Genomic DNA, 15,088 nt, shown 5'->3' on the forward strand with positions numbered 1-15,088 from the left:
TTTTTAGCCGCCTCATGAATGAATTATGAATGAAAATTATCATCGCCATCATGTGCGCTGCTATTATAAGGCGCCATCCCGAGGTACGTGGCTGAAGAATGGGTAGAACGTGGAATTACAAACACGTTCGAATTATAAACCAATAGGGTGATTAAGTGGCAGGAACGGAAGACCACTCTGGACTCCAAATTTGGCAGCTACTGTGAACCTTGATGTCCAGTCCTCAACCTTTACAGAGCCGCACCATCTGAGAGATGCACATTTTATTATTTTTCTGATTCTAGTAAAATGTCAAAGACCTCTTACACGAATGTGGAAATGTGAGTACTTTTCTGTTCAGGAAGAAAGAAAATTCTTCCGGGTCATTGAAACAGAATTCAATAAAGATGGGGTGCGTCTTTGCAGACACAGCTTGTCAATAGTCCAGATTTTTATGTATGTGTGAGTGTATATTTATACACACATATTTTTTGATCTTTTAAAGATGAAATGAGTTCCTCCTTGCACATGAAAGTCTAAAAGAAAACGCCTTTCTCTACACTGTAACAACGTGATTTTCTTGCCCTGTCAAGTGATACTGAATTATCTTCTGCACCCATGTATAATATTTTCATATATTAAAGACATTATGATAATGTTGTTACATGCTTCTTCCTGAATGAGCAAAGCACCAGATCGTCCCATATATGCTATTCTCTTCCAACTGAACAATTTTGAGTTTTCATGAAGGAAGCATCCCGCTTAGAAGATCCTCATACTATATTACGACTTAACTACCAAACTAATCGAGCTTTAGCGTTTCGCATTCTACGTCGAGTCCATGTATCTAAACATTTCCTAAAACCTCTTAAAATATAACATCATTATAAAAATGTTGACTTTCTTCTTTTAGATAAATTCTTCTTTCCTTTTTGTTCTATGTTTGTGTCATTTCTCCCCTTTTTTTTAAATTTTAACTTTAGAGGCGGAGCTGTCACCCCGCTGCCTCTCCCCTCATCCTGCATTCCCTTCTCACCCCTCCATCGGGAGCCGAGTCCACTCTTCACCTCTGCACATCCGTCCGAGTTCAGGCTTGCCCGCCTCCACGCCATCAATTTTTTTTTTAAATTCACCAAAACAGAACGGAGAAAAAGTTAACCATTCCTCTACCGTTGTTAACAGATTGCAGCCTCTTCGCGACACCTTTTCCAAACCGTCTGTCTTCCTTTCCTCCTCACTAACCTCCCCCCACCAGCCCCCCAATTTGTGTACCTGCCTGCTCACCCTGAAGCAGCAAACTTCATTCCAAAACGCGCTGCCTTCCGTTCCCGTGTTCCTTCCTCTGAGACATGTGGGAATGCGTTTCCCCTTGTGTGTCTGGACGGCCGGGGTGTCATGTAATACTCTGCCCCCGCCCCGCTCCCCAGCCCACAGGTAACGAAGAGTTCATTCAAGGGCTGCGTTTAAGTTAAAAGCCCCTGAAACAGGTTTTTGTTCAAGATGTCAGACGCGGCCCATGGGCGTTTGCTTTCTGTTTTTCCTTCCTCCGGAGACTCCATTAAAATGTCTGCTAATGAATAAACTTTAAAAAGCAAAGAGAATGAGAAGGGAGTTGGAGCGAGGTCTTAGCATACGACAGATTCTGGCATTTGTGGGATCTTGAAAATGAAGCCAGCTGGTCGGTCTCCGCTCCAGGAGAGAAAGACTCAAGATTCGGACTCAGCAGTGAGCAAACCCACACCGCTCCCTAGAAATGTAAACCAAGGCCTCTGCACCCAGACACAAGCAGACCAAGCATCTCCTCGCAGGAGCAAAAACCTGTAGCATGAAAGGGCCAGACTGAGACACAAAACACAAACACACACTCCTGGAATAAACAGAAATGATTCGGGAACAAAGAGAATTTTTAAAAAGTCTAATTAATATTCTAAAAATGATTTGAGAAAATAGTGCCTCCCAAAAGAAGATTGTATGAAGAGACAATAATGAAAGAATAAAAAAATAATGTTTGCAAATAAAATAATGTGATTATCAAATAGAAACTTTAATAGAAAGGATAAAAGAAAAAGTTTAAACAGACAATAGGATAAGAAGAATAATGAGGACAGAGCATCAGCCCCATTATCTGACCCGTGGGCATTTCAGGAAGAGAGTCAGAACAGGAAACTAAAGTAAAAAATTATCGAGGAAGCGTAGAGACTCCTGTTGCAAACTCATTACTTTTGTCTGGGTTCTTTGCCTGCAGCACCTTCTGAAAAGTCCTGGAACTGCTGGGGTTTCGGGGATTTTCACAATTTTTAAGGGACAAGCTTCTTCTTCTTCTTCTTCTTTTTTTTTTAGAAATGAAAAAAAATTCTCTAAAATTTTCTTGGACATGCTCATTTTACCTGTTTTTTTTTCCCCCCAAAATTTCTAATGACCGAAACCACGCCCCCCAGCCACCCTCACCGCTGCAGCCACCATCATCATCACCCTCAGTACCAATCCTGCTGTCGTAATAATTATCTTGATTTTAACACGTACACATCAGACTTCACTCCATGCGAATTTCAGAGAGTGACTGAATGCAAACTTTTTACTCTCTCTAAATAATGACTAAGCAATAGAATAGTGCAAAGGAGATTTTAGAAGAGATACCTAAGTGGCCAGATAGACTCACTGACATTCTAATTTTAACACACTTTCATTTGTTTATTAATTATATCTCAAAGACTAATTCTTGACCAACATTTGACAAAACTAGTTGGGGTGACTGTGTTTTAGGAAAGTAATAATATTGTATTTCTCTGTCGTTTATATAATTGTCTCAATTAGTAAAGTTTTGTAATACATACACAGAAAATCACACAGATGTTCCCTTTGGGAAATGAGGGAAAAGCACTTGTTACTTAATTTCTAAAATGGTGTCGATCATAATAACCTTCTTTTCCCTAGTTTTTCTGATATCCCCTTGCTGAAAGCTGTCAAGACAGCCGACCTGCCCTGGTCTTCGCTCACGCCAAGCCTAAGATAGCAGGTCTTCAGATGGCATTTCTTAATACTATTTAAAGCATCAGCTTCAAGTATTCATGCGAAGTCTTCTGACATAACTGTCATTAGTCATACATAGTTTTACGATCAGCAGCTTGTAGTGGTATCCTGTTATTATCTGAATATTTATCAGTCCTGTCCATATGACTTACACATGGCTTCAAAAAGAATTCTGACATTCAAGTTGATTATTTAAAAGTATGACATACTGACCTATCCTCAGGAATGAAAACACAAATGTTGTTTAAATTTGGGTGTCGTTAAAACCGTAACGAGATGCCACTATGTACTTACTGTAGTAGCTAAAAAAGACAAAACAAAACAAACTGACTATACCAAGCGCTGACTGGCCGGAACACAGAACAACTGGACTTCTCGTGCAATCCCATGGGAATGCGCGATGGTCCAGATGGTCTGGAAAATAGGTCAGCAGTATCCTCAAAAGTTAAACGCACTGACCCTATGACCCAGCAATCCTCCTCCTAGATATTTACCCAGGTGGAATGAAAAATCATGTCCAAACAAAAAGCTTCTACAGCAATGTTTAAAGCAGATATATTCAAAATTACTACAAAGAGGAAATCACCCAAATGTCCATTGACTGATGCCTAGATTAAAAAAAATAATAATGGCTCTTCCTTATAATGAAACACCATTCAGCATAACAAGGAATGAGCTCATACAGCAACAGGTACATTGCTGAAGCCAGACTCAGAAGGTTGCATGAGTCCACTTCCATGATATTCTAGAAAAGGCAAACTACATGGTGCTTGCCGGGAGTGCGGCTGACTCAAAAGGTGCATAAGGAAACTTTTTTGGTGGCAATGGAAGCATTTCATACACCGATTGTGGTAGTGGTGATTACACGAGTGTATGAATTTGTCAAAATTCATAGAACTGTACCCCTAAAAAGACTATTTTTGTTCTTTGTATTTTTTTTTTATCTCAATAAACCCAAGAAGACAATTCAGTGTGGTAATCTAAAGATACATAAGAGTTTAAAATGTGTATATTCTTTCATGGTACACCTAAAGATACAAACACAAGCCCACACCTCACTAGCCCCGCGGCAGACACAGCTCAACTTCTAGCTCAGGGAAAGACTACTGCGTTGCCATGGATTCAAGTTATTACTTCCTTTCTGTGACATATCTAATATTAAATTGGGGATGTAGTACAGGGGTGGGCCAAGAACAACCGGATGAAGTCACTTGAGGGTTTTTCACTCTGATCAACCTTACTCGTCATGTTTTATTCACGAACACACGAGAAACCGTGTGACGTCAGTGACATGGTTAAAGGATTGAAAGGATTGTCCTTAGAGGATTAAAAGAAGAAAGGTTAGAAATTTTGGGGGCTATACTTGAAGGTCATTGTAATCGTAAGCTAGTTCTAAGGCTATTGAGACTCTATTTTCTTGGTTTATTTACAGAAGTGATTTCCCGTAGATGGATTGCTAAAACAATAACACGTGGGCGGTTAACCCCTCCTCTATCTGTTGACTTTCCTGAGATCATGATTTACTCATTTAAAAAGTGGGTAGTGGGCAGATGGAGAGCAGGTTTTAAAAGTCAGGAGACTTCTTCGCAGGACGGCTCAAATTCGCAACTTGTGGTAACTCATTCAACGTGATGTTAAGGTGGAAATACACATCTTAAAAAGCACATCTAGTTTAAAACGATAGCAAAGATGTGTCACCACGGAGATTGCCACGCATCACCTAACAACCACTAAAAGCCGGAATCTGCAGCCACTGGATCAGTACTGCCCTGTGCTAAGGAGGCACTACACACACCCCTAGGGACTCAGCTCTCAACATTCCTTGGTTAGCTGCTTCTGACCCAAGAATCCCACACTATCCGGAGCTCCCCAAAGCCACCATGCTGGTTCTTGCCTCTGTGCCCCTGTCCATTCAACAAATCCATGCTGACTACCTACTGGGTGTCTGTTAGTGACTGAATTGTGTTCCCCTCGAATTTACCTGGTGCGGTCCTAACCCACTGTACCTCAGAATGCTATCTAATTTGAAGAGAGTCGTCGCAGATGTCGCGAGTTAAGGTAAGGCCAGATTGAAGTAGCGTGAGCCCCTAATCCTATCTAAATTGTGACCTTATAAAAAGCAGAAAGTTGGACAGACACAGACGTGACACAGGGGGAGAGTGGGGTGATGTGTTCACAAGCCGAGGAGGGACAAAGGTGACCAGCGAAGCACCAGAAGCTGGGGAGAGCCACTCCCCCTCGCGGCCCTCGGGGACCCAACCCCGCCGGCCCGATCTCAGACTTCCGGTCAAACACCCCCAAAACCAAGCAAAAGCCAAAACAAAACTCCAAAACACAAAACAGAACAACCAAAAAACATGCTTAACCAAAGTTCCCACTGACGAGGAGATTGTGCGGGTGCAGGAGACGCTACAGCGACCGAATGCGGCCTTGGAGGACTGTCGCTCAGTGGCTCCTGTGCGGGCCAGGCCGTGGGCCCCCGGCGCCCGGCGCCGCCACCCCCACCACACCTTCCCCCGACTGACAAGCTCCCCCTCGCCTCCTCTGATGCCTTTCAGATTTGAATCTTCAACCACCTTAAAGGTTTGATCAACTTTGAAAGCAGCTAGGATCAACCTTCCTGGGGGAAAGGAGGCCGGCGGTGGGAGGCGTGACTCGGCGGCTGTGGGCTGGGTCTGGGGTCACGGTCTCTGCGGGATCTGACACACTCTCCTCCTGGCGAGGGCACCGGCACACACCCAGTGTCGGGGCGTTTGGACAAGCCGGGAGCCTGGCACAGAGCTGTTCCCCAGACTCCCAAGTGCGGGGGCCCTGAGCAATGGCTGCAAGGACACTTGCTCAGCGTGCTCTGACCTCCGAACCTCGCTGACTTGTCCAACACCCACTGTGGACACCAACCACGCAGGACTCAAAGCCGAGACTCAAAAACTGTTTTCAAACAGCGGGAGATGTTTAAGACGTAATTTCTGTGACTTGGTCCTTAACTTGTTTATACCCCCATCCACACCTCTTTTCACTTTTTATTTATTTATTTTTTATCCCTTCTTCCCCATTATTCCTCCCTGCTTGGTGAGTGTTTCTGCAGCAGGTACCAATGATCCCTCAGACACCCGCGCAGGCGAGTCAGAAGTCAGTATGGGTGGGGGATTTAAAAAAATATCTTATTCACGATATATGTAATTTCCCATCATCCTACTCATATTTCCCTTGTTTAAAGAAACACAATCTCTATTTTTTTTTTGCCAGAAGTGGTTAGATTCACATATCAAGAGAGATAAAAAAATACCCACATGTGGTCCTAATTTATGCTATATTATTCTACGACAACTCAAAGGCCCAAACACCTTACGTGCATCAGGTATCGGCTGCCGTTTCCACATATAACCCCAGCGATGACTCTTCGATCCGGATCCCCCACTGCCAGGGCCGGGGTCTTCCTCTCCCTCGATCCCCTCATTTCACAGAGTTCCTGTTTCTTCTCCCTTCTCCTCCCAGAGCCCACAGCTCCTGTCTCCTTCTGTTCGGTGCTGGGATACACATCTTGACCTCGAGTGTGCCGGGCTGACGCCCGACATTCGTCAGCCAAAGCGCAGACACCGGCCTCTTCCTACAGCTGCCTGTCTCTCCCCCCACCCCAGATTCTAGTGCTTCGTCCGGCACATTGAACACGCTCCGTGCTCAGAGGCCCCGACTACGTCCCAAGCCTAATCCGGGACAAGTGAGAACAATACAGTTTACATCGTCATCCATCTCGAAAACAAGCAGACTCACCACACTTGTACACAACCGGCTGCCACGCTCTCCATCGAAAAGTTCTGAGACACTCGCATCACGCTCGGCATCTTCTGACCGTGTGCTCCGAGGCTGACCCTCACCCACACACCTTCCCATCTCCCAGCTTTCTGTTTCCTACCTCAAGGATGGATTTCTTCAATGTGTTTCTTCCCTTCTCCCTTACCTGTCCTGGCAAGTGGCTGCCCTTTCACTTCCGACGAATACATACATCCCTTCCCTCCTCCCTCCGCAAAAAAGAATCTGGGCCCAGGCACCTGCTGCATGCCTTGCATGGTCTGCTGCAGGAACTGGAGCTGCTGGTCCTTCGTGAGGTTTTCTTCCGTGCGGAAGAGCTGCTCCTTCTCTTGCTTCAGCAGCTCCACCTCGTTCCGGTAGGCGTCCAGCTGCCAGCGGAGGCTGTCGTTTTCCTCCTTGAGAGCGTAGGCCTGGGCGGCCAGGGCTGGAGGACAAACAGAACGAGGTCAGGTGAGTCACCTTCCCGCTCAGATCAGGGAAGGCTTCTGTGGCACAGGGGGTCCCACCCAGATGCTGGTTTACCGTTCGCACCGGCGCAGAAGTTACACCGAAAGGCCTCAGCCCAGGGCTCCCCGCAGGGGGCGAGCACCCCTTTCTGTAACTGCTGTCGACTCTATTTGTCCTGTCGTGTGGACAAAGGGTTCTCGTGGGCGCAGGACTCATTTCTTCCAAATGTTTGTGTCTCGGCCCCTCCCCCTCTCCCAGGCACCCTCCGGGAAACCGGTCAGGGCTGCTGGGGGGGGGGAGGGGCGGCGTCCAGAATTCTAGGGACAATCGCACCTGCCACGCGGTCGTCCTCTCGGAAGCCGGGGCGGCTTAGCGCCCGGGAGCGCCGCCTCTGTCGCGTGGTCGGGGTTCCACAGGTGACGCAGGCCGCGGCAGCCCGGGGGTCCGAGGGGTGCACGCCCGCACCGTCCCTCCCCGCTGCGCCGCCGCCGCTTCCCCAAACACCTGTCAGAACGGGGACCTGGCTCCTTCCACCTGCTTCCCCAGCAGATCCAAGGTCTGTTCCTCTGCGAGGCCGCGCGCCCGCTAAACGCTCCTTCCCGAAACCTCACCTTCCCCCCGCGAGGCATCGCCCCGAGTCGCATCTCTACTTCGCAACCGCCCCCCACCCCCGACAAGCCTCTGATGCGGGTGCCGCCCTTCCCCCACTTTACGGATGAGAAAAAACGAGGCACAGCGAAGGCAGAGAACCGGTCCGATCCCACGCGGTAAGCGGCGCAGGCCGGCGTCTCCCCCGGGCTGCTGGCTGCAGCTCGGCTCAGGGCCACGGCTGCTCCGCCGGCCCAGGTGTGCCTGGCCGCAGCAGACGGCTCAAACCCCGGCCTGGGTTGGCCGCCCCTCCTTTGCCACCAGGCCCCCACACTTTCTCTCCCTCCCCCCACCCCCAGAGAAAATTCATTCTGCACTTCCGAAAGCAAGGGAAAAGTGAAAGAAATTTTAAGAGCTTATCGTCAGACACTTCTCCGAAGAAGTGACTTCGTGTTTGTGGGGTTAACGGTGGGGACCTACTGCCCAGCGGTCCCCCCGCGCATGCTCAGTCCCGCCGCCCCCAGACCCAGCCAGGGAGCCAGATCCAGGGCAGCCTCTTACGGTCCCACCTGTGCATTACGGGACAATGGTGGGTCTTTACTGAGGTGCTGTGTGGCCCCAGTGAATTCTCTTCCCAAATATCATACATCGAATTATGTTAATAATAGTTTTACAGTTGACACTTTTATGGCATCTGCTTTTCAAAACGGTCATCTATGTACAGTACACCCTAAAATACGAATCAAATAGAACACGTAATTAACCAGAAAATTCCCTACTGTGAACCTGTAGGGATCAATTAGTCAATAAGCGCCACACACATACTCTGTGCTCAGGTCTGCCTGGGCGTCGTGGATCACAAGAGGAGACAGAATATGTCTCTTCTCTCGAGGAGCTTAAAATATAAAAGAAACTGACGCATTTGCAAGGAAACGAACACACTCAAAGGAAGAGAGGACGACGGCCCGATGCCTGGTAGATAGCAAGCACTCGATCAATGTCGATTGAATGACTGAATAAGCAACTTGGTGTCAGGCTGTCTAACAAAGGAACACATCCCTATGGGAAGTCAGAGAGTGGAAAGGAAAATGCAGATGGGAATAATCAAAGTGGGCTTTGAAGGAGGAAATCCAAGAACCGGGGAAGGACATCCAGGCAGGAGCGAGAGCTCCGGGCACAAACAAGCCTGGAGACCAGGACTGAGGAGAGATTATCTGGGCAGGAAGGAGGGAAGCTCCACCGGAAAGGCAGGAGTGCCCGGAAGCAGTGAGCGAGAGGCAGGTGAGCCGTCTCAGGTGACGAGAGAGGATGGAGGCTCAGGACTCAGGCTGGCCGGTCGGGCTCGGTGGAGCGGCCAGTCGAGCAGCACTGAAGGACGTGAGGAAACTGGTGATTTGGGGCGCCCGGTTTGGCAGTGGCGCGTGGAATGAACTGGAGGCTGAAGGGAATGAGAAAGGAAGTTTTATTCGGCGCACGTGTGTGCGCGAAACCCGGGAGCAGCCAACTTTACAGTTTTTAGGGATTTGTTCATAAAATCAGAAATGACCCAGAGTATACCCAGGAGCACGGGTGAGTGAGTTTTCACACGGTGCTGCCCGACTTTATATCCGGTCCACACCCAGAGACACCAACTCCTGACAGCTCGGTTTACCGATCCCCACGGGGACGGTTAGGAGGCATCGTGCGAGAGAGGGATGTTGAGATAGGATGAAATTATAGAAAATGCAAACGATGGAAAAAAGTGTTGGCACCACATCCTCACATTACTGCATTTAGTAGCATTCAGAGACACTTAAGTCATTTCCTTAGGAAGCTCTATTTGGCCCTTTCTCAATTCCGACTGGCATTTTTATTATCATAACTGATAGCAGGTGTTTGAGAAGAAATCCATTAGTATGCAGGGATGGAAATTACATGTTCCAAATGAACTGCGTAGCCTGCGAGATATGCTGGAATCTGCGCAGCTCAATGCGAGCAGCTATGAAGCACGTGCCAGGAACAGCATTTAAACAAATTATCTGAACATGCATCCATATAGGAAAGCGCGGCCATCCATTATTTTGGGGGTTCTCTAATGAGCTCGTGCGATGGCACCGCGGGCAGTTACCCTTGGCTAAGCCAAGTGACCACTGTTCCCGCCAAGGAGGACACAATGTCGTTTGCGTTTCTAGGATAGAGATGTGATAGCATTAGATAGATCAAGAACCCAGCAGCTACAACTCGACCCATTCCCATCCGCTTCCCCCCAACCCCGAATCTATCCACGGCCAATCCCATCGACGATTGGATAATTAGGGCATATAACCGATTTATATTCCTGATTAAGTGATTTCAAGCTAGATAGTTCCAAGAATTTTTTTTTTTTGGTTATTCACGTGGCAGCAAGGTGGTTATCTTCTAAAGGGTGAGAAATTGTATATTGACTCCACTTAACTTGAGGCCACCTGTTTGTAAACATTATTTGCTGTCACTCTGCCAGTGCTGAACCCACCCCTCAGGCGAGGCCTCCTGGAAGAAGCTAGATTTGCTTCTTGGTCCAGAGCTCTAAATGAAACAAAATCCTAATAATTTCTAATTTAATATCATGTCTCAGCGTATTAAAAATTCAGAAACCTGAAAGGTCTACTCTTTTATTTCTCTATTTTCTCCCTTCTTTTAGTTCTTTCCGGGACAATGTATTAAATTAAACGGTTTTGAAAAATGTATAATCAAGTTTCTGTGATAAAATTTACCCTTGAGAGACTGCACAATAAATCCACTATTCAAATAAGCATAAGGATTAAAAATAAACGACAGTATGCCTCTGTTTGTAAGAATCCCCAAGGAGTGTGCTGTGTTCCAATAAATGGAATATTTAGCTAAGAGCCACCACATGTGCATTACCAATTTTCAATTAAAAAAAAAAAAAACCACGATAAGACACTTTAAATGTAAACTATTCTCAACATAATTAAATCTTTCTTTGGTGATTTTAAAGGCACTGCTGAATCTGGTGGCACCTCTGGATTATTATTAATTCATTTACCAATCTCCTGTTTATTGAGAGGCCAAAAGTGACGAGAGTGAATGAAAATCGATCCGAAGATAATATCGCACCTCTGAAGAGGTTTAAAGCTATCACATCGCCTCACTGTATTCTTTCCTAGATTCTATATAAACCATAATTCTTATATATTAATTATGGTCAAAGTGACCTCTTCCTCTCTTTCCTCTATTAGTTATGTTTCCATGGGAACAGATAATGAATGACGAGCTTAACTTCTTTAAGTAAATAATCTGGTGAAAGCCTTGAAATCTCTCTCTTACCAGCCTGAGCCAGACTCAGAAAAATAATTAGTATTATATGAATAGACGTAAGTTATTTTGGGTCATATCCCAGGAAGCTAATAGTATGTTAGTATTTTTTCCATGCTCAGGCAAGACGTAACTGAATACTAAAACACGTTAACATATTGTTTCTAACGCTCTCTGGATTTCTCAAGCACGGTTCGTCTTGGAGTCTTTGGGGGTCTCTGTGTGTAACCTGCTCCCCCCGCCCCGCCGATCGTCCCTGCTGGAATGCGGGATCACGCTGCTGACCTGGGCACTTCTTTCTTCTTTCCTGCTTGCAAGGAAAAGTTCTTTTCAAGGATTTCATCGGTCGTTGCCCACATAGGCAGTTGGAGGGTCCAGAACACAGGATGACTGGTCGGGTCTGAGGCTTGGAAGCCATCTCCACGGTACCTGTTCACCTTCCGGCCCCGCCTGCCTGGTGACTCAGGGACTCTGCAGGCTCCGTCGGCCTCTCTGCATCCCGACTCCTCCTGCAGGGTGCCCGGGGGCCTCGGCTGACCTTCTGTGTCCCCCTCAGTCTCCGAACCAGCACATGGAGAGCAGGTGCCCACGGACCACGAGTATCTTCTTTGGACTCTTCTGTACCCAAGAAATAGTGTGTGTGTGTGTGTGTGTGTGTGTGTGTGTGTGTGAAGCCACTGAAAATTTGAGACTTATTTGTAAAACAGCTGCTGTTACTCTAACCCCAGTGTTTCTCAAACATCGGCCCACGTCAGAATCTCCTGCTGGGCATGCTGGAACATATTTCTGCGCCCTACAATATGGTAGGTCCCAAAGGAAGCCTGAGGATTTGCATTCCTCTGAGTTCCCAGGTGACGCGGATGCTGCTGGGCCCGGGGCCACTTTGAGAGCCGCTGACCGCCGCTCATCCCATCACCTAGTTCCCGAAATGGGTTCCTGGTTAGCTCACGTGGACAAGGACTCCTGGAGGAACCATACGCGTGGCTTCTCATTCTGGCTTCATTCTGGACCTTCCTGTACGGATCCCAGCTCCATGCTCTGTGCCCTTGAAGGTGGCCCCGTCCCAGCCCTGTCCCAACGCCCTGAGCACCTCCTCAGGGCATGGTGGGGGGCGGAGACGGGCAGAAAAAGGCGTCGCTCTGTTTTCCTTCTCCATTTTCCCCAAATAACAGTGGCAATAGGGGCGGTAGTCATAGCGACAGAGGCAGCAGGAGCTCAGGATGTCTATGTGCCGGGCAATGGGCTAAGCAGAGTCTACTTACACGATATCCTTTACCCCTCACAGAAACATGACGTAGGAAAGACAATGCCTTCCATTTTGCAGGTCACGGAACTGAGTTCGAGAGACGCGGAGGTTGCACAGGCTCACACTGGGTGGGGGTGCAGGGTTTGTAGTCAGCGCATGTCACTCCAGCACCTATATTCCTGGACGTAACGGCCCGGCTGGCCGAGGTGTGGGTCCAGGCCGCAGCTCGAGAGAGGAAGCAGGGGCGATACTGCAGGGGCCATGTGCTCCCAACGGGGCGGAGCGGGGCGCGGTCCATTCCCACCTCTCTGTGGGGGCGTGTTCTGTGAGCAGGAGGCCCGGCCATGAAAGCAGAGCACGTGGCCCTTTTAAAAAATAAACACACGTATGTCCACTGCGGGAGGAATCTGGAAGGGTCCACATGGAGGTTAAACTCACCCGCCGGGCTGTCTTGAGGCCTGATTCCGACCACTCAGGGTCTCTCTCCTCTCAAGTGGCCACACCGAAAGCCACCGATGGCTGAGCCCCGGAGCCTGGGTGGTTAATAAGGCCCAGGAAGGCAGCTGTGTTTAAGGCCCGATGCTGCTCAGGGGGCTCCTGGAGGACCATGGCTGCGGCCGACTTCATCTGTCTGCACTCACCTACGTCCAGGCTCCGTGCTGGGAGGCGAGGTGGCTGCCACTTGGACCTGATCGATCTGGTTTTCAGAAACACCCGTATCCCTGCCGAAGCAGCAACCTTCCTCAAATTGCTCACGGAAATTCCCTCTGCCACGTTTTCGCTGGATTATTGTTATTATTACCACGTAGCCTTGACATAACAGTTCCTCTTTGCGGTGTGTATTGGGGTCTGCGCATTAGCTATTTCCAGGGAGGGCTACGCAGATGCACAGTGCGGCGTCTCTCTCCATCTTTGTGGGGCCAGTGGGAGGAGGGTAATGTGCAGGGCCCAGGTAAGCTAGATCCCGTTACTGTAATGGCTTACGTGGGACCCTGGAGGCAGCAGGTGAGTCGGGAAACAGAGTCCTCTGTCTCTCCCTCCACGTGGCTCTTCCTAGTGAGGGCTCTGCACCCGTGGCCAACGTTACTGGGGACTCACGTCACGTGTTCACTCATCTATTGACATTATCCTGAGACCTCCCACGTGCACCCTCACTGTCCTCAGAGAAAAATACGCAAAGGACAGAGGCATGCCGCTCCTGGCAGCGGCAGGATGAGTTGGTCATTTGGAATGTCGCTCACGGGGTGAGGGACGCCCTGGGAGTCCTTGGGGAAGCCCCTATGCAGGAACCCCTGTAAATAAATCGTAGCTGAGGGCTGCTCCCGGCTCAGCGGTCCCTGCCTGACCTCGCAAGTTCCCCGCCCAGCAAAGGCGGGGAGGACAAAGGACAGGTATGGACCCGGTGGCAGCTCCTGACCTTCCCCACGGGGCTCTCCCCACGGTGTGGTTATGAAGGAGAGCGGCCTCCGGCTGGGGATGGAGAGGGGGTGCCCTTCCAGAAGAAGACGGGCCGGGCCGGGCCTGGACGCCAGGCTCACACTCCTGGGAAGCCAAGGGGAGGCGGGGACGGGGCTGCCACCCGATGGAGACACGTTCACGGAGGACCCAGCAGTCCCCAGAAGGGGCCGGCGCCCAGGCCGACAGGCCAGGATCGGGGGGCTGGAGGAGTCCAGGCGGCAGGACGTGGGGAGGGGCGCCCCGTGCTCCTTTTCCTTTTGATTAGACATCAGTTGCCTTTTCCACAATCCCAATTTCCGCTTCCAAGACACAGGACTGCCTGTCTTCCATCCTCTGAAGCCGTTCCAGAGTCCGGTTACGGAGTCAGGCTCGGACAGACCCAGATAAATCACGTAATGACACGGGCTCCCTTGGCCACGCACCCCTCCCTCACAGACAGCCCCGCCCGTGGGCTTCGCTCTGTGCAACTCCACCCTAAGTCGTACCCGATCTTGTCCAGAGAGCGAAGCTTTAAACAGCACTCTTCCCCCAAAGGGACACGTCCTCTCAGATGAGGACCTGCCAGTGTTGCAACTGACGGCTGTCACCATTGTCCTAACTTGAAGGTTTCTCTCTCTTTTAACAAATGGTCACTTCTCATTTTCTTCAAGAAAGCTTCCCCTCAAGAAGTGACGTTTTCCAACTGCTAGAACCCCCGACGCCACACACACACACGTACGCACATGCACACACACATGCGCACACACGCACATGCCCCCACACACGCACACGCATGCACATACATGCACACACATGCGCACACGCCCACACATGCACGCACGCACACATGCACACACACAATGCACACACACGTGCACATACGTGCACACGCGCACACACATACACGTGCACACACATGCACACACACATACACGCACACACACAACCACACACATACACACGCACACGCACGCACATGTGTGCACACACATGCACACACACGCCCACACATACACACACACACATGCACATGCACGCACACACATGCACACACAAAGGCGCACACGCACACACACATGCACTTGAACTGGTGGTTTCTACACATCGGACACGTCCACACTCTGAAGTGTGAGAGCATCGAGGTCGGCCCAAAAGTACCGCACGTTCTCAGCTCTGGGCCTCGCCCTTTGCAGGAAGTCGTGACTTGCCCCGCAAAGCTTTTATTTTATAACGCCCAATACTTGGGATAACAGAGAT

The 15,088-nt window shown here is 49.2% G+C and overlaps 1 protein-coding gene across 1 annotated transcript in view; it reads right to left on the reverse strand.

Annotated features, from left to right (window-relative positions):
* The window catches only part of ENOX1 (ecto-NOX disulfide-thiol exchanger 1), a 286,775-nt gene that overhangs the window by 60,311 nt on the left and 211,376 nt on the right, over positions 1–15,088 (reverse strand). The window contains exon 12 of the mRNA XM_025048988.1: positions 7,059–7,243. Within this exon, the coding sequence (XP_024904756.1) occupies positions 7,059–7,243 (185 nt within the window). The remainder of the gene's footprint in view (positions 1–7,058; positions 7,244–15,088) is intronic.

The sequence above is a fragment of the Pteropus alecto genome, unplaced genomic scaffold (genome assembly GCF_000325575.1).
Source record: "Pteropus alecto unplaced genomic scaffold, ASM32557v1 scaffold35, whole genome shotgun sequence".
NCBI lineage: Eukaryota > Metazoa > Chordata > Mammalia > Chiroptera > Pteropodidae > Pteropus > Pteropus alecto.